This window comes from Aethalodelphis obliquidens, unplaced genomic scaffold, assembly GCF_003676395.1.
Source record: "Aethalodelphis obliquidens isolate GAN/ISIS:26980383/991018 unplaced genomic scaffold, ASM367639v1 scaffold7, whole genome shotgun sequence".
NCBI lineage: Eukaryota > Metazoa > Chordata > Mammalia > Artiodactyla > Delphinidae > Aethalodelphis > Aethalodelphis obliquidens.
The window spans coordinates 23,236,010-23,258,897 of record NW_020837951.1 but is presented as its reverse complement, the minus strand read 5'-3'; the positions used below and the strand labels follow the sequence as shown (position 1 = coordinate 23,258,897).

The 22,888-nt window shown below is 41.9% G+C and overlaps 1 protein-coding gene across 15 annotated transcripts in view; it reads left to right on the top strand.

Annotated features, from left to right (window-relative positions):
- The window catches only part of PALM2AKAP2 (PALM2 and AKAP2 fusion), a 607,743-nt gene that overhangs the window by 319,410 nt on the left and 265,445 nt on the right, over nt 1-22,888 (top strand). For all 15 annotated transcript variants that reach the window (XM_027105241.1, XM_027105248.1, XM_027105256.1 and 12 more), the window contains one exon: nt 15,731-15,811. In XM_027105241.1, the coding sequence (XP_026961042.1) occupies nt 15,731-15,811 (81 nt within the window). The remainder of the gene's footprint in view (nt 1-15,730; nt 15,812-22,888) is intronic.

The following is a 22,888-nucleotide window of genomic DNA, read 5'->3' as shown; positions in this document are numbered from 1 at the left end:
AGCTATATAGACAAAATCACACACAGAAGCATACACATACACACTGAGCAAAAGAGAAAAAGGGAAAAAGATATATATATCGTTGCTCCCAAAGTCCACCTCCTCAGTTTAGGATGATTCATTGTCTATTCAGGTATTGCACAGATCCAGGGTACATCAAGTTGATTGTGGAGATTTAATCCGCTGCTTCTGAGGCTGCTGGGAGAGATTTCCCTTTCTCTTCTTTGTTGGCACAGCTCCCGGGGTTCAGCTTTGGATTTGGCCCCGCCTCTGCGTGTAGGTCGCCTGAGGGCGTCTGTTCTTCGCTCAGACAGGACGGTGTTAAAGGAGCAGCTGCTTCGGGGGCTCTGGCTCACTCAGGGCAGGGGGAGGGAGGGGTATGTATTGAGGCGCGCCGTGCGTCTTCCCGGGGAAGTTGTCCCTGGATCACGGGACCCTGGCAGAGGCGGGTTGCACAGGCTCCTGGGAGGGGAGGTGGGGATAGTGACCTGTGCTCGCACACAGACTTCTTGGTGGCGGCAGCAACCTTAGCATCCTATGCCCGTCTCTGGGGTGCACGCTGATAGCCGAGGCTCGCGCCCGTCTCTGGAGCTCCTTTAAGCAGCGCTCTTAATCCCCTCTCCTCATGCACCAGGAAACAAAGTGGGAAGAAAAAGTCTCCTGTCTCTTCTGCAGCTCCAGACTTTTTCCCAGACTCCCTCCTGGCTAGGCGTGGTGCACTAGTCCCCTTCATGCTGTGATCACGCCGCCAACCCCAGTCCTCTCCCTGGGATCCGATCTCCGAAGCCCGAGCCTCAGCTCCCAGCCTCCGCCCGCCCCAGCGGGTAAGCAGACAAGCCTCTCGGGCTGGTGAGAGCTGGTCGGCACCAATCCTCTGTGTGGGAATCTCTCCGCTTTGCCCTCTGCTCCCCTGTTGCTGCGCTCTCCTCCGCGGCTCCGAAGCTTCCCCCCTCCGCCACCTGCAGTCTCCGCCCGCGAAGGGACTCCTAGTGTGTGGAAACCTTTCCTCCTTCACGGCTCCCTCCCACTGGTGCAAGTCTCTTCACTATTCTTTTGTCTCTGTTTTTTATTTTTTCTTTTGCCCTACCCAGGTACGTGGGAAGTTTCTTGCCTTTTGGGAGGTCTGAGGTCTTCTGCCAGCGTTCAGTAGGTGTTCTGTAGGAGTTGTTCCACGTGTAGATGTATTTCTGATATATTTGTGGGGAGGAAGGTGATCGTGTCTTACTCTTCTGCCATCTTGAAGCTCCTCCTGACATGGTATTAATAGCCAGAGATCTTGAATGTTGCCCCAGACTGCAGTTATAACTCTGGAGGATACTGACAAAGGAAAGCAAAATTCCACTTGATTCTGAGCCAGACTTAGTGAAATCCCAGCCTGCCTGCCTGCCTGCCCTCCATGCCTCTCTAATGGCAGATCTCTGGTTAAGGCCAGTGTGGCTGGAGTACGAAGTGAGGAGGAGGAGAAGAGACAAGATGAGGGGCAAGAGAAAGGCAGGCGGTGGACCACGGATGGGCTTGCTTTGATTTTATTCCAAGTGATAAAGGAAGTCATTGGATGGTTTATAAGATGCCATCTTATTTAACCAATTATTTGCTGTTTGGTTTTTCTTTGATGTTGCATATAGCTCTGTACTGAATATTCTTTACAAAAATCTTTGAACATATTGAAGGTAATTTTCTCTGGATAAACTCTTTCTGATAAAGTCGATCAAAACTTTTGAAATAGCCTTCTGGAAAGACAATTTATAATTCCAATAGAGTCATACTTTTATAATTATTAGTTATAATTCTGACAGAGATTAAGGAGAGGGTCTTCTTTTCCCACACCCTCCCCAACACAGAACATGTGATATTTTAAAATATACTTGTTTTGGGGGGGGTAGAATACCTTTCACAGGTGGAAGTGACACCTCAGTGCTTAATTTGCATTTCTTTGGTTATTAATAATGTTGAAAATTTTCCCTATATTTTGTTCTTTTTTTCTATATTGAAGTGTTTATATTTTTCTTTATAAATCATGTTGATTTATAAGAACTCTTTATTTATGACAGGTCTTAGCCTTTTGACATATATGTTGCAAATACTTTTTTCCCAGATTGCCACTTTTCTTTGAGTTGTTATGTATGGTTGGTACCATAAAAACCAAAGTTTTAGTGTTTTGTAATGAAATTTATCAGTTTTGTTCTTTGTGGTTTCTTTCTATACTTTATGTTTTTGAAGTCCTTTCCCATCCTAAAGTCAGAGAGTCACTCTATTTTCTCATGTTTTCAGTTTTTACATTGCTTGAGTCCATCCAGAAGTTATCTTGGTGGATGGAAAATTTTGTACTTTTAAACCATGGAGAATGGCAACAACAGCAGAAGGAATAGACCCTCTTTCATTATGGACAAATGGGCACAACTTAGCTATGGGATAACTCTTAACATTAACAGTGCAAGGAAAAGAGGTACAAATTTGATTACTTCTAAAAAACTGATGGAGTCATAATAGACTTCTGTTCATAAGGTAAAAAAATCATCATTTTTTAAACCTGAAAACACAGAGTAATAGTCTGTGGTGAGGACAGATCACCCGAGTATGTTTTAAGAACAGCTTACAGTTATTAACAAGGTGGTAAATATTTTCTTTCGCTTAAAATTCTTCAGGGTCACTAAAGATATAGCTAATAAGGGGGGAAAAACCATCAAAACTCTTATGAGTTTCTTGAATCTTATTTTCAAATCAGATTTATATCATTTAAAACACAGAGAAAATGTTTGGGGGAGGGCAGTTTGGCCCTATTAAAGTTTTAAGTGCTCAAATCCTTTGACCCAGCAGTTCTGCTTCTGGAAATGTATCCTATGGATGTTGTCACGAAAGTACATGTAGGTAGAGGAAGATTCTTTGTAGCCCTGTTTATAATAGCAAGTAAAACACTGGGAACCGCCTAAATAATCTATCAGCAGCAGACCTGTAAAATAAGTTAAGGGTCATCTGTGAACTACCATGCGGCAGTTACAGAGAGTGAAGGGGGACTCCGTGTGAAAAATGGCATAGAAAAATCTCAAAGATGCATCACTAGGTAAGAAGAAAGTAAGCTGAAAAGCAGGAAGTCTATAGTATGATTGCTTTTACGTAAAGAATAAAAGATCCATATGGATAATAGGTTGGTATATTCATATTTTTTCCCAAGTAGGATACATATAAGACCTAAAGAAAAGAAATTGATGGGGGTGGGGTGAAGGGAGATTCAGCTGTTCATTTTACTTCTTTGTGTATTGTCTGAATTTTCCTACCATACACATCTATTAGTTTGATTTATATTATATTTTTAAATGCTGTGTTTATCTGGGTGATACAGATATAGATATTCTCTCCTGGTGTTGGCATCTAAAGAAATAAACAAAAACGTGATTGGCCAAAGTTCTAAAAGGTGTGTCTGTCTCTGGAATTATGTTAATCTTTTGGAGTTCGGGGTCCTTTGTTGTTAGCAAAATGCTGCACATCCTGTTCTCTTTCTATTTTTGTGCACCCTATTTTGTTTTTCATTTCCAACCATTACGGCCATGTTCAGGTTCGCCCCAGCCCCTCTACTGTCCTGTGGGCTGCTGCTCTGAGACCTGCAAGGAGCCAATGGGAAAGCTGCTTATTGCAAGGTCCAGGCAGTGTCCCGTTCCTGCTTCCTGCCGAGGGACCTTTCCTCTAGGCCTTGCAGCATCTTTCCTAGGATTGGACCATCAACTTAGTGGACACCTCTGCTCCTTACTCTTCCTGTCATCTAATTTTAGGGAGATATATTCTGTTATCGAGAAGACTGGATTTAGAGCGTTTTCTCCACTTATGAGCCCAACATGGTAAATTGAGAGCTTTCCCAGCTGCTGCCTCATTGGAAGTAGTCCCTCTGCAATGAAAAGTCCAAATGGGAGAGAAATATTTTGCATTTTCTCTCCTTATCATATCATTTAGTCACCTGGAAATGTCTTCCCTGGAAATTGAAGTAAACGAATATATTGGTTTACCAGGCATTGATGAAGGTTCCAACCCAGCCTCGACCTATTCCTTTGGGATTGGGAAATGCTCCTGGATTTTGTAAGAGGCCTCTTGTTTTAAGAGTGGAGGGGTTTGACACCAGAGTGTTTTGCAGTTTCAACAGCTCATTTGTTCTGGGAAGTTCTGGCACTCAAGTGTGAAGGTGGCAAGATAATGTTTCATGTGTCCTGTACGGAGTTTACTCAAAGCTAAAGAAATCTTAACAGCCAGAGCACATCTCTATCCATGATAAAGTGCTCAGGAGTCAGACTGTCTCAGTTTCAGCCCCTACTTGGCTACTTCTTGGCTCATGACCTTGAACAAGTTTACTCACCCTAGACTAGACTTGAGTATTCTTATCCATAAAATTAGGAATATTAAAGGTACCTACCTCAAAGTGTTCTGAGGATTAACTGAAGGGGAATCCTTAGAACAATGCCTGGCCCATAGCAAGTAGCCAGTAAGCTTAGTTGCTATTATTGTTATTATTTTTTTAATTTATTTTTTACAGATGCATAGTTGATTTACAATATTGTGTTAGTTTCAGGTGTACGGCAAAGTGATACAGATATATCTATATCTATCTATCTATATATATCTTTTTCAGATTCTTTTCCATTATAGGTTATTACAAAATATTGAGTATAGTTCCCTGTGCTATACAGTAGGTCCTTGTTTTTTATCTATTTTATATATAGTAGTGTGTATATGTAACTCCCAAATTCCTAATTTATTCCTCCCCCCACCTTCCCCCTTTGGTAACCATAAGTTTGTTTTCTATGTGCGTCTGCTTCGGTTTTGTATAGATTCACTTGTATTATTTTTTAGATTCCACATATAATTGAGTCATATAGTATTTGTTTTTCTCTGGCTGACTTACTTCACTTAGTATGATATTCTCTAGATCCATCCATGTTGCTGCAAAGGGCAATACTTCATTCTTTTTTTTTAATATCTTTATTGGAGTATAATTGCTTTACAAAGTTGTGTTAGTTTCTGTTATACAACAAAGTGAATCAGCTATATGTATACATATATCCCCATATTCCCTACCTCTTTAGCCTCCCTCCCACCGTCCCTACCCCACCCCTCTAGATCATCAAAAAGCATCGAGATGATCTCCCTGGGCTATGCAGCAACTTCCCACTAGTTATCTATTTTACATTTGGTAGTATATGTATGTCAATGCTACTCCCTCACTTCGTCTCAGCTTCCCCTTCCCCACTGTGTCCTCAAGTTCGTTGTCTACGTCTGCGTCTTTATTCCTGCCCTGCCACTAGTTTCATCAGTACTGTTTTTTTAGATTCCATATATATGTGTTAGCATACGGTATTTGTTTTTCTCTTTCTGACTTACTTCACTGTGTATGACAGTCTCTAGGTCCATCCACCTCACTACAAATAACTCAGTTTTGTTTCTTTTTATGGCTGAGTAGTATTCCATTGTATATATATGCCACATCTTCTTTATCCATTCATCTGTCGATGGGCATTTAGGTTGCTTCCATGTCCTGGCTATTGTAAATAGTGCTGCAATGAACATTGTGATACATGACACTTTTTGAATTATGATTTTCTCAGGGTATATGCCCAGTAGTGGGATTGCTGGGTCATATGGTAGTTCTATTTTTAGTTTTTTAAGGAACCTCCATACTGTTCTCCATAGTAGCCGTATCAATTTACATTCCCACCAACAGTGCAAGAGGGTTCCCTTTTCTCCACACCCTCTCCAGCATTTATTGTTTGTAGATTTTTGATGACGGCCATTCTGACCAGTGTGGGGGGATACCTCATTGTGGTTTTGACTAGCATTTCTCTAAAGATTAGTGATGTTGAGCATCTTTTCATGTTTCTGTTGGGCATCTGTATGTCTTATTTGGAGAAATGTTTATTTAGGTCTTCTGCCCATTTTTTGATTGGGTTGTTTTTTTGATATTGAGTTGTATGAGCTTTTCATATATTTTGGATATTAACCCCTTGTCAGCCACATCATCTGCAAATATTTTCTCGCATTTTGTAGGTTGTCTAGCACATGAAGTTGCTCTCCTTAGCACTGCAGAATCCTGGAGATAGGCGGAACCATAGAGCGAAGCTGGTCCAACTTGCTCGTATTACGTGCCGAATCTAAGGCCCAGAATCAATAAGGGACTAGTCTGAGTCACTGAGGGGTTAGTGGCAGAGCAGCCATATGAAGGCACGTGTCCTGAATCCCAGTTCAGTGCTCATGTGGCTTCATGGGGGGAATATCACAACTCGTTGAGGGTGGTGAAAGGGAGACTACCTTCTGCAGGTGAATCTGATTATGTAATTTCTGGCATTTGGGACTTCCTCAGAGCTCTCAACCATTCTCCTTGTACAGACAGTTCCCCTTTTTTTCACCATAGTGGGCTTATCAATATGGTACCAAGAAGCAGATCTTACTTTCTGATGAGAGCTGTATCCGACTACTTTCCTTCTTGATCTCCAGAGAAGACCGCTAAAGGGAAGCACTCCTAGCAAACAGTTTGATATTATGACCATTAAAGCAAAAATGTAGCTATATGTTTAAACAATTATTTAAAGAGCAACAGTGTGGGCAGACCATAAAGATAGCCTTAAGATATAATTTGTATGGATTATAAAGTATCTACTAAAGACTTTAAGCTGAAACTCTCCTGTGTTATGCATTTGACTTGGCAGTAACAGACTAGCAATATTAACTGTTAGGTGTAATTAGTAACAATTTTACATCCAAGCTCTATATGGTGTTTCTTAAGATTTTAGGTGTTATATTATCCTTTCAAAAACAAGTCATGAAGTTTGAACTAATCAATGTCTTCTTTTCCTATTTAAAATTCTTTCTGTTGACTTTATAATTTCTGTTAAAAACAATACAAAGCAAGCACTTCCCTCCTTTACCAAAAGCTGGCAAGCTCAAGGCCAAGTAGTCAGGTGAATAAAAGAGAATTTACCTACGTGGAGATGCTGATCTAAACTAAGCAATGAGGAATGAATATAGCTGTAGAATTCTCTGCTCCATGTGGTGATGTTGAGAGTTGGGTGGGTGCATGGCGAGGCAGAATAGTGTGATTACAGGAAATCTAATTTACTTGTCCTTTTGACCAAGCTTTTTAATCTGACTCTAGATTCTGTTACTTAGTTTTGTAAGATCAGAAAACTACATACGAACTTAAAACTTTTTAGTACACTCAACTACAAACCCAAGTGCCAGTTTATTTATAGTGGATGACATTGCAGGGAGCTTAACAAGTGTTATCTCTCCATTTAGGTAACTACTTTCAAAGCCTGAATATAATCAAGATCATAATGGATGACCTTGAAGTCAGAGCCAGGAGAGAGGGTCTTAATATCTAATGGCATTGAGATCAGATAACTGATCTCTAATGGGGATGTGTCTTGCTGAGCAAATGCAGCATTCAGGTTAGCTGGACAGGCAGTTGGACTAAGCTGAGTGGGCACCTCTTTATTGTTTTATACCTGGTCACTCAAGTTCTCAGTTTTCAGACTGACCGTCTTCCTTTTGTTTCCTCATACATATAAATGGCATTGGTTCTACAGCAGCATTAAACTGGAGAGAAGAGGGAGTCTGCCTAAAGCTGCACCAGGGTGGACATGGGCTTCCTAACTACTTCTAATACCTGTCTTCCCGTCATACTTATTAGCCGCCTTCGAACAGTGTCCTCCATTCTATATGGTGGCTCCTAACTACACTAAGAGTTTACAGTTTCATAATGTTGCAATACTTCCAGAAAATACTTGCCAGGAAAATACGTAATTCACAGAAAGGTGATGAAAGTGGCTTGCTAGGCCTCCCAGATCGTGGAAGGATCTGGAAATCTTCCTAATGGATTGAGGTCACTTCATTCCAGATGTCTCTTGAGGCACATTCCCCCTGAATAGTTTGCTACTGTCAGCTCGTTATGCTTTCCCTGGAATTTCTATTTCCCCCAGCCTTTCTCCCCAGAGTGAGCTTTCCATGATTCTTTCCCAGAATGAGATTTCTCAACTCTTGTCTTCTGTGCAAAGCCATAAAGGTTTATTCCATATGGGCTGACATCTTTAACAGAAAGATACTTCTGGTTTTGTGGACTGACGGCTAATGTGTTTTCAGTGAGGTATTTTACTGCCATTGAAATCATGAGTGCAGATTCATGATGCATTTGAATGAGGGATCTGGACAGACAGGAACATGATGGGAGGAGAACAAGCATCTCATTCAGAGATTCTTACTGAGTGTCTGTTACGTGTCTCTGCCATGCAACAGTCTAGACTTTGGAGATGCATGAGCCAATATCCTTGTCCTCAAGATGCCCATAGTTTGGTAGAGGGAGAAGATGTGTAAACAGTTAAGTGCATAAAGTCCTAAAGTGCTCAAGGTACTAATGTAGAAAGATCCACAGCCCATGAAGGGAAGAAAGAAGGAAGGGGTGATGAATTCTCTTTGGAGGGAGCAGAGAAGTCCTCTGTACTTGTCAGAACTCTTTGAGCTGCAAGTGAGAGAAACACCACTCAAACTAGCTTAAGCAGAAGGGAGGTTATGAGTGTATATAATTTAGGAAGCCCACGGATGGTTCTGGCTTCATGCATAACTAGGTCTGGGACTCAAACAATCTCACTTGGATCCTCCTTTCTCTGTCTTCCAGCTCTGCTTCTCTCTGTGGGTTAACCTTTCTCCAGCATGGATGTGTTTCTTCCATGTGGCTTGGGAAGATTGCCACTCAGATAGACATCATCCCAGCTTAACCTTAGTGAAAAGGGAGCTTTTCTCTCCCAGTATTCATGTGTCTATTCCTAGAAATGTCTCTTCTTGGTTCCGCTTTGGTCCTTTAGCTGCTCCTTGGACCAGTCCCTACTGCAACGAGATAAGGTAGTTTGATTATCCTAACCTGTATCACACACAAGTCCTGGTGGCAGGAATGAGCTGGGCTATATGTGACTAATCATAACTGGCATTTCCACCACCATTTATAGTGAGGGTATGTGGGTTCTCTGATGGAAGAAAGACTGGGCAGGTGGTTGCTCAGGCTTTATGGATATTTAAGCTGTGTTGTCAAAGAGAAAAAGGTTTTCATTAGATGAAGGAGTGAGGGAAATCCATTATGGTTAGAGGAAGCAGTAAGAGCAAAACCAGGACGGCATGAACCCACCTGGCAGATCAGGACACTTCAGATCGTGTGTTGAGGTTGGAGCATGTGATTAGGGGGGTCATGGTTTGAGATGAAACTGTGAGATACGGAGGGCCCTCTTGGCCATGGGAAGGAACTTAACTATTTGCACTGTAGGCGATGAGAGACATTTCTGGGATTTTAGGCCAGGGATGGAAGCAGTCAGATTTCCATTTTAGAATATCACTAAAGCAGAGGGTGACTTACTCAGAGCCAAGCCTCAGAGGCAGGAAGGATAGTGAGGAAACCACTGCAGTAATCCAGGTGGAAAGAGAGTATGAACAGTTCAGCGCTATAGCATGAGAAATATACTCATGTAGAGTAGTCTACGTGGGGGGGTGGGAAGATAAAGGAGGGAATGTTAAGGTTGTAATAAAGGTTCTAGTGGGGACGTAGAAGACGTGGAAAATGACGAGCAGTATCATCAGGACTTGGTCTTTTAAGACAGTGGAGTGTCTAGAATAAATCAGATTTCCAACTTAGGTCATGTCATTTTCTGAGATGAGGAATACAGAAGGAACAGGTGTGAGAGTAGGGGAGGAGGGATGGCCGAGAGGATGACTCAAGGGTTAGGTTTGAGGCACTGGACATGAACATTTGGCAGTTGGATAGGGGAACCTGGAGCTCAAAGGAGAGATCTAGGCTGAAAATATAGATCTGCTAGTTATCTGTACTGATATTGTATAGGTTGTATAGTTGATGAGAGTAAAGAAAATCATGTAGGCTGAATGTCTACATTTAGACATTTGAGGAGTGAGAAGAGAACCCAAGAGCTAGTGGTTTTGCCTTGATTAAGGGAAGGAGAAGTCTGGGAAGCAGCAAGCTCGCCAGGTGAGGAGCATGGCCTGGACCAAGCAAGCAAGCGTGAGGAAGCCAATGGTGGCCCCCGCGAACTTGCTGTACTATGGCTCATATCTAACTCTGTACACAGGCTGATTGCACATCTTACCTTTTGTCCAGTCAGGAGTGATTTCAAGACCTAACTCCATCACTGAGGAAGGGGACATAAAGGATCCCACGATAGCCATAGCCTTAGCCTTGTGACAGGGCTAAGCCCAGAGTCTTCATCAGATAGAACACAGATGAGAACATGCTGATACTGATGCCTGGTTGCATATGTTTTTGTTTTTGTTTTTGCGGTACGCGGGCCTCTCACCACTGTGGCCTCTCCCGTTGTGGAGCACAGGCTCCGGACACGCAGGCTCAGCGGCCACGGCCCACCGGCCCACCCACTCCGCGGCATGTGGGATCTTCCCAGACCGGGGTACGAACCCACGTCCCCTGCATCGGCAGGCGGACTCTCAACCACTGCGCCACCAGGGAAGCCCCTGGTTGCATATGTTAACAACTCTTTGATTTCTACCTTCAACCCAATATGAAGTTTCCTCAGGGAAGATGTGAATACAGAATAAGTGGGAAAGCACCACTTTCCCCCTGTTGCCCGTTCCTGCACCAGAGCTCTCTGTGTGGCTCAGAGCCAAGATACCATATTGCCCCACCTTCTAGATCTTATTAGACTGAGCCTCATCAACTCTATTTGTATTTGTCCTTTTCTTCCCAATCTGAGTGGAACAGCTCTGAGCTAGGATGGGCTTGTTAGTTCATCCATCCCCACCATACCCCAGGGTGAATGTTGCATCCTCCTAAGACATTTTTAAAATGTATTTTTTACTGAGGTATAGTTGATTTACAATGTAATGTTAATTTCTGGTGTACAGCAAAGTGATTCAGATATATATATATATATATTCTTTTTCATATTCTTTTCCATGATGGTTTATCACAGGATATTGAGTATATTTCCCTGTGCTATACAGTAGGACCTTGTTGTCTATCCATTCTATGTAGAATAGTTTGCATCTGCTAACCCCAAACTCCCCCACCCCCCATCGTGGCAATGCATCCCTCCCCCATTACCCCTCCCCCTGGCAACCACAAGTCTTTGCTCTATGTCTGTGCATCTGTTTCTGCTTGGTAAATAAGTGCATTTGTGTCATATTTTAGATTCCACACATAAGTGATATCATATCGTATTTGTCTTTCTCTTTCTGACCACTTAGTACGATAATCTCTAGGTCCATCCATGTTTCTGCAAATGGCATTATTTCATTCCTTTTTATGGCTGAGTAGTATTCTATTGTGTATATATATATGTTCCATTGTGTATATACAGACACAGCACATCTTCTTTATCCATTCATCTGTCAGTAGACATTTAGATTGTTTCCATGTCTTGGCTATTGTAAGTAGTGGTGCTGTGAACACTGGGGTGCATGTATCTTTTCAAATTATAGTTTTGTCTGGATACATGCCCAGGAGTGGGATTGCTGGATCATATGGTGACTCTATTTTTAGTTTTTTGAGAAACCTCCAGACTGTTTTCCGTAGTGGCTGCACCAATTTACATTCCCACGAACAGTGTAGGACTTCTTTCTAAGACATGTAATGATCTTTTCATCCAGAGGTCAGCAAACTATGAAGATGGGCTAAATCTGGCCCCCACCTGTGTTTGTCAATGAAGGCTCATTAGAACACAGACACGCTCTTTTATTTATAGATTGTCTACAGCTGTTTTTGTACTGCAATGGCAGCATTGAGTAGTTGCAACAGAGACTGTATGTCCCACAAAACCTAGAATGTTTACTCTCTGGCCATTTACAGGAAATGTATCCCAATTCCTATTAATCCATCCTATATACCACTGCCAGATAATGTTCCTAAAATGCCATTTCACTGTATTACTCTCTTGCTTAGTACCCTACAATGAGGTTACATTGTCCGTGTAATAAAATCCAAGCTTCTTAGCCTGGCATCCAAGGCCCTCAGAGGTCTAGTCCTAGCCAGTCTTTTGAATCATCGATCTCTATTCCTAAAGGCAAGTCCTGCACCTGAGTTTTATTTCTCTCCTCGTTGTCCCTGGAATATGCAGTGTATTTCTGCCCTTACTCACACATTCCTTGGAATGTGCTGCCCATTAATCTGTATTGACCTAATTCCTACCTCAGTTAGTTCCTTAAAGAACTAACTTAAAACCTGCATCTTTCATGATCATATCTGTTCACAGTGACCACCAATGAGTCTACTCATATAAAGATTCCCCGCTTGTACCATCTGGTAATATTTCTTCTGTTCAAAGCATGGTTCACCAATATGATGGAGGGCAATGTGCAGAGTGAGAACTTTATATGAACAAAGGCTCAGAGGTGGGAAAGCCTAGGAAGGATTTGCAAATGACCAGATCTGTAATTAGAACATTGTCTTTGTACATTCAGTCTTCTCTAATGAAATACCATAGACTGGGTGGCTTATAAACAACCGAAATTTTTTTCTCACAGTTCTAAGAAGTCTTAGAAGTCTAAGATCAAGGCACCCACCGATTTGGTGTCTAGTGGGGGCCTGCACCTGGTTCACAGGCAGCTGTCTTGCTGTTGTGTCCTCACATTGTGGAAGGGGTGAAAGAGCTCTCTGGGGTCTCTTTATGAGAGCACTGATCTCATTCATGAGCTCCACCCTCATGACCTAATCACCTCCCAAAAGTCCCACCTCCTAATACCATTATCACCTTGGGGATTAAGTTTCAAAATACGAATTTTGGGGAGAACACAAATATTCAGTCTGTAGCACACACAGCACTCAATTAACATGGATGGAATTATTGAGTCATCAGCATCTTGTACCCGTGATATACTATGTTTTTCTTTGATTCTTTTTTAAAAAATTAATTAATTGCTGCGTTGGGTCTTCGTTGCTGCACGCGAGCTTTCTCTAGTTGCAGCGAGTGGGGCTACTCTTCATTGTGGTGTGTGGGCTTCTCATTGCAGTGGCTTCTCTTGTTGCAGAGCATGGGCTCTAGGCGTGCAGGCTTCCGTAGTTGTGGCACGCAGGCCCAGTAGTTGTGGCTCCTGGGATCTAGGGCACAGGCTCAGTAGTTGTGGCACACGGGCTTAGTTGCTTCTCGGCATGTGGGATCTTCCTGGACCAGGGCTCAAACCCGTGTCCCCTGCATTGGCAGGCAGATTCTTAACCACCGTGCCACCAGGGAAGTCCCCGACATACTATGTCTTGATTCTGGATTTAAATATAGGACAACTCCGTACCTTGATAGACTGTGGGAATGAAAAATAAAGTCCAGTAAACCTACTGTTGAGAAATTCTAGAATAAAGAGATAGTGGCTGGTTCTGGAGGTCCTTGCTTTGTCATTGGTACCTTTTAAAATTTTTATTTATTTTTTTATTGAAGTATAGTTGATTTACAATGCTACAGTCTCTGCTGTACAGCAGAGTGACTCAATTATATGCATATAGACATTCATTTTTTTAATATTCTTTTCCATCATGGTTTATCACAGGATATTGAATATAGTTCTCTGTGCCATACAGTAGGACCTTGTTGTTTATCCATTCTATATATAATAGTTTGCATCTGCTAATCCCAAACTCCCAATACTTCCCTCCCCCACCTCCCTCCCCCTTGGCAACCACAAGTCTGTTCTCTATGTCTGTGAGTCTGTTTCTGTTTTGCAGATAAGTTCACTTGTGCCATATTTTAGATTCTACATATAGGTGATATCATATGGTGTTTGTCTTTCTCTTTCTGACTTACTTCACTTAGTATGATAATCTCTAGGGTCTACCCATGTTGCTGCAAATGGCATCATTTCATTCTTTTTTACAGCTGAGTAGTATTCCATCATATATATGTACCATATCTTCTTTATCCATTCATCTGTTGATGGACATTTAGGTTGTTTCCACGTTTTGGCTATTGTGAATAGTGTGGCTATGAACTTAGGGGTGTGTGTATCTTTTTGAATTACAGTTTTGTCTGGGTACGTGCCCAGGAGTAGGATTCATATGCTAATTCTATTTTTAGTTTTCTGAGGAACCTCCAGACTGTTTTCCATAGTGGCTGCACTTACTGACATTCCTTTGAGTTGCTGGATAGGTGGGCTCTCCTCAGTGGTCCTCACTTTTCCCATCTGCTGCCATATATTGTGTGTTCTTGGACATCCTCTGGGATTAGCAGCATCAGTGATGCCCCGTGGATTGGAGTTCTTTGGTAAATAGTAAGTTCCTAAAATGTCCTCAGGCCTCACTTTGCCAGAGAGGTTATGTCCCTGACTTAGATATTATGTCCCAGTGGCTTGAGATTATAAGCTACTATTTCTTAAAAGTCTGTGCATTGCACAGAAAAACTTGGTTATAACATAAATTATTACTATGTTGATTTGTATAGCAGTGGTACAAGCACATCCCCAGAAACATAGCAACTACATAAAATAAAAACTTCCCTTAACACAGAGCAGAACAACCAGGCTTTTACATTATTGTCTTCTCCAGGATTTGGCTGTTGTAGTGTAAAATGCCATTATGTCTTGTCCAACAAGTTTCCCTGCATATGTGAGTAAAGGGAAATAATCCATTGCAGTAAATGTCTCAAAAAACCACTCCCTTATGCACTTTGGAAACAAAACATTGAACAAGTAAGCTATCATAAGGGCAATCCTTTCTATTCTTCAATTAATCACTTTTATGTGCTGTTTATTGTCTATATTGGAGATGTATAGAGAAGAAAAATAATAAGCATACACTCCAATGGAACAGTTATGCTCTGAATACAAGGGAAATATATCCCTTTAAAACCAGTTTCTAGGCATTGCCTAGAAGTAAACATGTGACAGTAAGTGTAATGGCAAATAATATTTATTGAGCATTTACTGTGTGCCAGGTCATTGTTCTAGGTCCTTTACATATATCATCTCATTTAATCCATGCCCCAGCCATATGGTTTAGGTACAATTCTTACCTCCTCTTTATGCGAGAGAAGACTTAGACCCAGGGAGGTAAAAGGATTCGTCAGAGGTCACACAAGTAGCAAATAGAAAAGCTGGGAGGTGGACCCAGGCAGACCAAGTCTAGACTTCACATTTACCATAACCTCAGCAAGCCCTCCCAACATGAAGTGCTCCCTCCAAGATGAACTTAAACAAAGATCTCCCATCTAATTTGCATTGTTTGGTAGGTCCAACTGGATGATTTGTCCTATAAAATTTGAAATTGCATTGCATTATTTATATGTAGTATTTTGATAACAGGAATCTAACCCCAGAATTTCCCACTGTTTATTCTATCATCTTTGCAGTTGGAAACAACCTCTGTCTTCACAATTGAGACATTTTTATTCTTTGTCTCTGAATTAACACTGCACAGAACATGACTCTGTGTGTGTGTGCGTGCATGTGTGCGTGCGTGTATGTGTGTGTGTGTGTGTGTGTGTGTGTGTAGAAGCTGCCTTTTCTTCTGGATTAAATTGTTGCAGCTTGGCTGAGTGAAGAGAATTTCTCCCACTCACCGAGCCCACAGCAGACATGTTAAGAGAAGGCTGCTGCTTACAACACACCCAGACACGAAGGGGCAGGTGACAACAGTGTGTGTGCCCAGCATCTCTGGAAGGGTCTCTACAGATGTGTACAGCTGCTGCTGCTTCCTACCTTCAAATTTCTGGAGCCAACACCCACCCACTCTTACAGCCTCTCTCTCTCTCTTTTTATTTTCAAGGAAAAAAGAAAGAGGCAGACGGAAATAGAAGGCAAGCGCCAAGAGCTGGACGAGCAGATACTTCTGCTGCAGCATTCCAAGGTAAGCGGCTGATCCCACAAACCTGTTCCATTATTAGACATGCAGATCACACGCCAGAGAGCGGGGCAGAGCCTGCCCTGGTGTGAAGGTGCCGCCGCGGGCTGCACCAGCCCTTTTTCATTGTCAGGAGACCATCTCTGGGCTTGTGAATTTCTCAAATTCAGGGCATTGTTACAGCATTACAATTTCTGCAAGCATGATGAGCTGATAGGTGCCTGTGGATGGGTTGGGGGTGTGTGTGCCTGTGAACTGCGGTGGTTATATATAGAAATTGGAGAATTTCCACATGGTGGGTGAGGCAGTGTTCCAGGGCTGTGTCTCCAAAACATAGATGCTCTGTGTGTGTGTGTGTGTGTGTGTACAGAGGTTCCCAAAGATACATTTAACATGCTCTTTACTAAATTAAAAATATTAATCTTTTCTTTCTTGATCTGGAGAAAAGGGAGATAAGAGCAGTATATGGTCTGATAAATGAGCAGTGCTGGGCACTTAAGGTTATTCATGTGTTTTCTTTCTACTTTAGCAATTTTGAAAGTATCCTGTTAGAACACTGTCAAAGACAGTATTGAAATGATTTGACTTGATTGGTTTCCATTGCACCATGAGAGAGAGAGAGAGAGAGATGCTTATTTATTTATTTTTCTTTAAAACATAATGCACTTAAGCATCATAATTGATGACAACCCAGGAGAAAGCTCTGTTACTGTCACAAGGACTCCACTGGTTGCAGAATGTTGCTTTCTGCAGGCTCAGAGAATAGTGTGACCAGTGGCCAGCTGGGAGTCGCTGCTTGCTTTCCACCGCTCCTGGGCTTTTTTAGAAAAACCCTCTCGTGCTCACACCAAGTTGCCGTGACATTACATGTACAGAAATTGCATCACTCAGAGGGCTAGTTGGGAAGGTGGGGCTGACTCTCCAGGTGATGCTAGGTGTGGATTATTTTTTAACAAGATGAACCTTCATGGTTGCGTTTCCCATTCTTTTCTAGAAGACGGGGTTGTGCTGAATGAATCCTCAGAATAAAATTATCAGCAGGCGAGTTCCTGATTTTAAATAGCAGCATGAGGGGATGTAGGGACATGTGTATGCATAGGGCTGATTCGCTTTGTTGTGCAACAGAAATTAACACAGTACTGTGAAGCAATTATACTCTAATAAAGATCTATTAAAATAAAAAAAATAAATAGCAGCATGACCTAAATCTGCTTCACATATTTATCAGTTCACCATTAGCTTGAACTAGAGAAGGGTGTTTTAAAGGAAGAATGGCAGCACGATACCGAGAATATTGCCTGTTTCTTTCTGCTCATCGTGTAAATCCATTTATGGACCTTTCTTTGTAGGAAGCTTGCATCTACCCTGTATGCCACTACTCTTTCCTTACCACATTCCTGAGGGAAGATTGAGGGCTAAAGTTAGCATCCTCTTCTTACAGAGAGGGGGGGCTTAAACACACTTAATAGAACCGAGTGAATTGTTCAAGGTCAATCTGGACAGAGCTGGATCTCTGGCTCAGAGTATAGTCAACTCACTCCTTATTAGAGACCAAAATGTATTAAACCTCATCATATTCTTGCTTAAAAGGTGAACTTTTGAACAAGAAGAGTGAAAGAATGAGAGGCTGTTTTTGACTAGACAGACTCTCTCCTTTTTCAGCTCAATGCGGTTCTTTGCTTCTGCATTCCTTGAATCAAAAGTCTGGCAATAAATGTATGTCAGAAGATCAAGTTTCTTTTGTCCTACCTTTTATCTTTCTGGGTGTCAGATAAGATACCGAGGATTCATTCATTGCTGATCCAGTCCAGTGTTACAATATTCTTTTCATATTCCATCTGTCCATTTTTCATCCATCCATCCATCCATCCAATCAACAGAAACAACAGTACAGATGACTTAGTATTGCATGGGGAAGCAGTGAGATTCCTTCAAAGACTTAGAAACAAGGGAATAAGATAGTTCTCTTTGGTTATCCTGCTAAAATTCTCACACAGTTGATGAGATTGATTATTTAAGGGAACACCCAGGACTTTCACCAAGGTTACCTTGCTATACCTGGGGAGAAAGGATTGGAAATGATGGAAATTTAATAAGTGGAGACCAGTGCATTATAATTTCTCTTGCTAGGGAAGACCTCTGTAGTAAGGGTGGACCACTAGCCTTGAACAACGAAAAAGGGAAGCTCAGAGGTTGCAAAGGCGGTTTATTGGGTGCTACCCTGGAGAGAGACCCCAGCTCTGGGAGGCCCCAAGTGTCTCTGCTCTGGTGAAGTGGCGTCTGCGGTAAGGTGAGGACAGTGACTGGCCTCACCGTGATGCAGGTGACACTTCCCTCATGAGTCTGCCTCTCTTTGTTCTGAGTCCATCCTCCCCAAAATAGAGTTATTTCAGTAATAAGGAGGGTGGTGCCTGATTGAGAGAGATGATCACTTCAGGCACGAGAAATGAATATGTTCTACCTTCAATCAGTTAACTGTTGACTGACCTTAAATAATGTGAGTCATCTTCCCTGTGATCACTGTTTGGAGCTTAGCAGCCTCACCCCCGGATGGTAGTAAATTCATTGAGGTTATAGTTCCCCCGTGAGCTCTTGGTAGAGACTCAGCCAGCTTCCTGATGGCAGCATAGCAGCCATGTCATCCCCGTGTCCATTCTCAATAGTAGTCATCATTTTCTTTCAGTGCCCAATATGTGCCTTTAGATACATCCCCTCAATACTGACCACATAGTAGATACTACTCTCCCCATCCTACAGGTGAGGAAACAAACTGGTGAGAACAAATAATCTGCCCAAGAACAGGGAGACTCTGAGTGGGGGAGCCCGATTGAACCCCAGCACTGTCACCATAGCCATGCTTTCTCCAGGACACTGTTTCCTCCAAATGACATAATTAGTCTAGAAAGATGTCAATTACTATCATCACTACCTCTTTTACTCTAAGTATATTCTTGTGGGCTCTGGAAAGTTTGGACCATGTGGAGATGTGCCACAGTGATGATTCGTAGTTCCTTGAAGTAGAAAATATTAAGAAATATGTCAGGAATTGCTATTTATTTTAACATTTTTCAAAATTCCAGATGTGCTCTAAGAAAAATTATTCTCAGTGCAAAGTTAAATGGAAAAGCATTAGAATTTGATTTCATGTTTATTAAGATATAATTCTCATTATCAAATAGTCTTTGAATGCGTATTCTCATGCAATGAGATATGAATTATTTAGACAGATTGACTGGTCTCTTGTCAAAACAAATAAATTTTGCAATGCAATCATCTTGATATTTGTATATTTGACTAATATATTTCCTAATTGCAATAGTTAGGGCTATATAGTGACTCCACAAAATGGAATATCATTACTTTTTATATGAATGATAAGCAAATTCTATAAGGCGTTGAAGAAAATGTTGAAATATTAGCTGCTACACCCCAGTGATTAGGAAACCTCCAGGTACTTTGACATCCTAGCCAAATTAAACTCAGATTTCTTTTTATAAGATCCTTAGCTGTGTTGAGTATCTGACATTTGTGATGCGAGAATTTCCAAGAAATGCTCACATATGGGACCAGTAGGCAATTTTAATAGCTGTATTACTTTTGCTGATAATAAAAGGAAGGAATGTATGATCATTGCAAGAGTGAAATTCAAAGGTACAGCAAAATATAAAGAAAAACATATCAGTTGTCTGCTCAGCACCCAGATAGAACCCAATATATTTTTATGGAATAAGATACGGAACCCTTACCACAGGCCTCATCAGCCTGTGAGTAAAATGAAATCATATTAACATTAGTCTCCAAAATGCATTAGCCTTTATCTCTTTTTTGATTTTTGTATATGGGTTCTTTTAAATTCTCATACAAAATTTTATAATTTTTATGAAATCACATCTAACATTCATTTACTTTATAATTTCTGACCTTGATGTCGTCCTTGGAAAGAACACCTTCATCTCAAACACTTATCTATGATGTTTCTTATATTTCAGTAGTTTTAGGATTAAAATCTAGAATTTATTTTCCTGTAAGGAATAAGATAGGAATAACTTTACTTTTTACTGATGGTGAGACAGTTGCTTCAACATGATGTGTTGATTAATTCATCCTTTTCCCCACTGATTTAAATGTCTTCTTTATTATATACATATTTCTCACTTATACTCGAGTCTGCTGTTCGTGGTTCTTTTTATTCCATTAATCTGCCATTCCTGGGCCAACTCCATTCTCTTTAATCCCTCTAGCCTTTTAATATATTATAATATTTCATAAAGCAAGAGCCATCATTTTTCTTCTTCTGAAAAATTGTCTTGGCTTTTAATTCCATGGAAACAATTACTTATTTTTATTGTTTTTATTATGTGACTTGTGATCATGTGAGTTTAAAACAATAAGTCAACTATTGGATTATACCAGACAGACTGAATTTAATATTCCCTTTTGCCCCTTGGTTGAATTGCCAGAGATCTGTCTCTTTCATTGGTCATTTCAAGGTCCCAGCAAGAAAAGGCACTCAGTACATATTGCCACATGCATCCCTTTGGGACTGTCACATTTATAAAGGTTTGTATAACATAGTCAGCATGGTCAGAATCCAATTGCTAATAACCACATCTTCAATACATAAGCTGTCTTTGAATTATTTATTCATGAGCAGGAACCCTGACTAGAGTTTTTTTCTAATCCAAGCCATGAAAATTGTCATTATATTTTAAAAACCGCAGCCCTTCCTCTCCAGAAGACTGAATGGAAAAAAAAAAATCAAAGAATGAATTGTGACCCTGCGAGATATTTATTGTCAACGCACCAAGGTCATTTGCTGAATAGCCCGAAGGTATCAGGAGCCTTGCTTGCAAAGACATTACAGTGTTTCTCACTATTGTGAACCATTCAAACTAATTTTAGACTTTCCTTGGTTGTTAGTCTGTGCAAAAGGCCAAGTTCAAATTTGAAAATACTGACCAGGCAGGCAGGGTACACATCTCATCCTTCTCCCCATCACATCTCCCCGAGACCCCGTAAACAGAGCTTGAGTGGAAATTAAAACTTGGTTTCTTCTACCGGAAGTCTTGGATCAGCTTTTGTGTGGCCTGAATCATGTAACACAACCAAAGATCTTATTGGGAGTCAATGCGGGGGAAGGGATGTGATCAGGGGGAGGGGAAGGAGAATAGAGAAGGGGACACAAGTGCATGAGAACACATCACAACCATTGTGCCACCCTACGTTTAAGCCATTTTTTATTAGGAGATGGAGTTTAGCCAGATTCCCAACATCACCCACTAACGCAGCCAATGTCAGCTTTAGCCCGATTACAGGCGGATGAATGATGTGGAGTAAAAAGTAAAATCACAACAATATAAGAAATCACAGATAAAAGTCTTAGAATGAGAAAGTCTTGGCTAATTTTTACACCAAAGCCAGATCTATAAGGTAAAAAGGATTGCTAGAGGGCTTGCCTGGTGGCGCAGTGGCTGGGAGTCCGCCTGCCGATGCAGGGGACACGGGTTCGTGCCCCGGTCCAGGAGGATCCCACGTGCCGCGGAGCGGCTGGGCCCGTGAGCCATGGCCGCTGAGCCTGCGCGTCCGCAGCCTGTGCTCCTCAACGGGAGAGGCCACAACAGTGAGAGGCCCGCGTACCGCAAAAAAAAAGATTGCTAGATAATGACTTTATAAAAATGACAAATGAACAGAAAATGATTTCGAAACTTACTGATTCATCTCCCACTTTCCACTGTCCCCCACTCACACCGGACACTCCTCACTGCTTAGCTGGATCACCTTGAAAAGTTGCTTTAGCTTAGTTACCTTATCTGTAGATTAAAAAGGTTTGATTAGACAATCTTGAAGGTCACCAAGCTCTGTCCCACTTCCCAGCTATGACATTTGTCATCCCTCCACCTTGAATGCCCTTCCTGGCATCTCAGATCTCAGCTCAAACGTTTAAGTACTCAGAGAGATCTTTCCCACCTAAAGTGTCCTCCCTCGGTCCCTGTTTGTCACATCATCCTGCCTGCCTCCTGCCATGCGTGTATCATAGTCTGAAATGATCTTGCATCCATGTTTATTGGAATGAAGACTTGGTGAGAGTGGGGACTTGCCTGTCTTCCTGAGAGGTGTCTTCAGACCTGGCAGAGTGCCTGGCATGTAGGGGATGGATGGGGACCCTGCTGTTCCTGAGATGGGGAATGCAAGAGGAGAGACAGGTTTGCAAGAGGATGAGTAGTGCCTTTTGGCTAGCCAGCAGGAAAGCTTATTGCATTCCTCAGCCATTTGGGTAGTCCTTATGCAGTGCTACTCAGACTGTGGTCCTCGGTCTGGCGACATCAGTGACAGCATCACCTGGGAGCTTGTTAAAATTCAGACTCCCGGGCCCTATCCCCAATTCACAGAGTCAACATCTCTGGGGACAGGGCCCTGGAATCTGTGTTATAGCAGGCCCTCCTGGGAATCCTCATACAGACTGTAAGTTTGAGAGGCTCTGTTCTAATTTTGTTTTCCGAGGCTGGACCGGCCCACAGAGCAAGAACCAGATTTACTTCAGGAGGTCTCTCCATCAGCCTTCCAGGAGCCCTGTCAAGACTCCGTGTGTCAACTGGCAGCTCCCCGTCTGCTGCTTCTTTGTCTTGACTCTTCACAGTTGCCTCCACTTGACAAATGCGAAGTTTTGACAGTTCGTAGTACCTGCACGCTTTGATAGACTTTTTTTTTTTTTTTTGATGTTTGTTACTTGGACAATGAGGGCATAAGAAAAGAAAACTTTTTGGTTTTAGTTTTCACTTCTGCTGAGCTCGTCACTAAATTCTGAAACACTCAGGAGGCCAATGAGAGCCAGAGCGATACAGGAAAGGTGGTGCTTTTGGCGGACGTGCGTGATCAGTACGCACAGGTGCCTTACATCCGAGGCCCTAACACAGTCAGCTCTAGGGTACAAGACGAGGGGATCTGGAGTAGGTTAAGGAAGTCTCTGGAGGCAAATGGATTTGAATTGGTGGTTTTCCCTGACAGCAATTACTTTGGGGCCAAGTGAAAACTCAACTAAGCTTTTTTGTTTTTGTAATGTCAAAACACCTTTGTGAAACACCT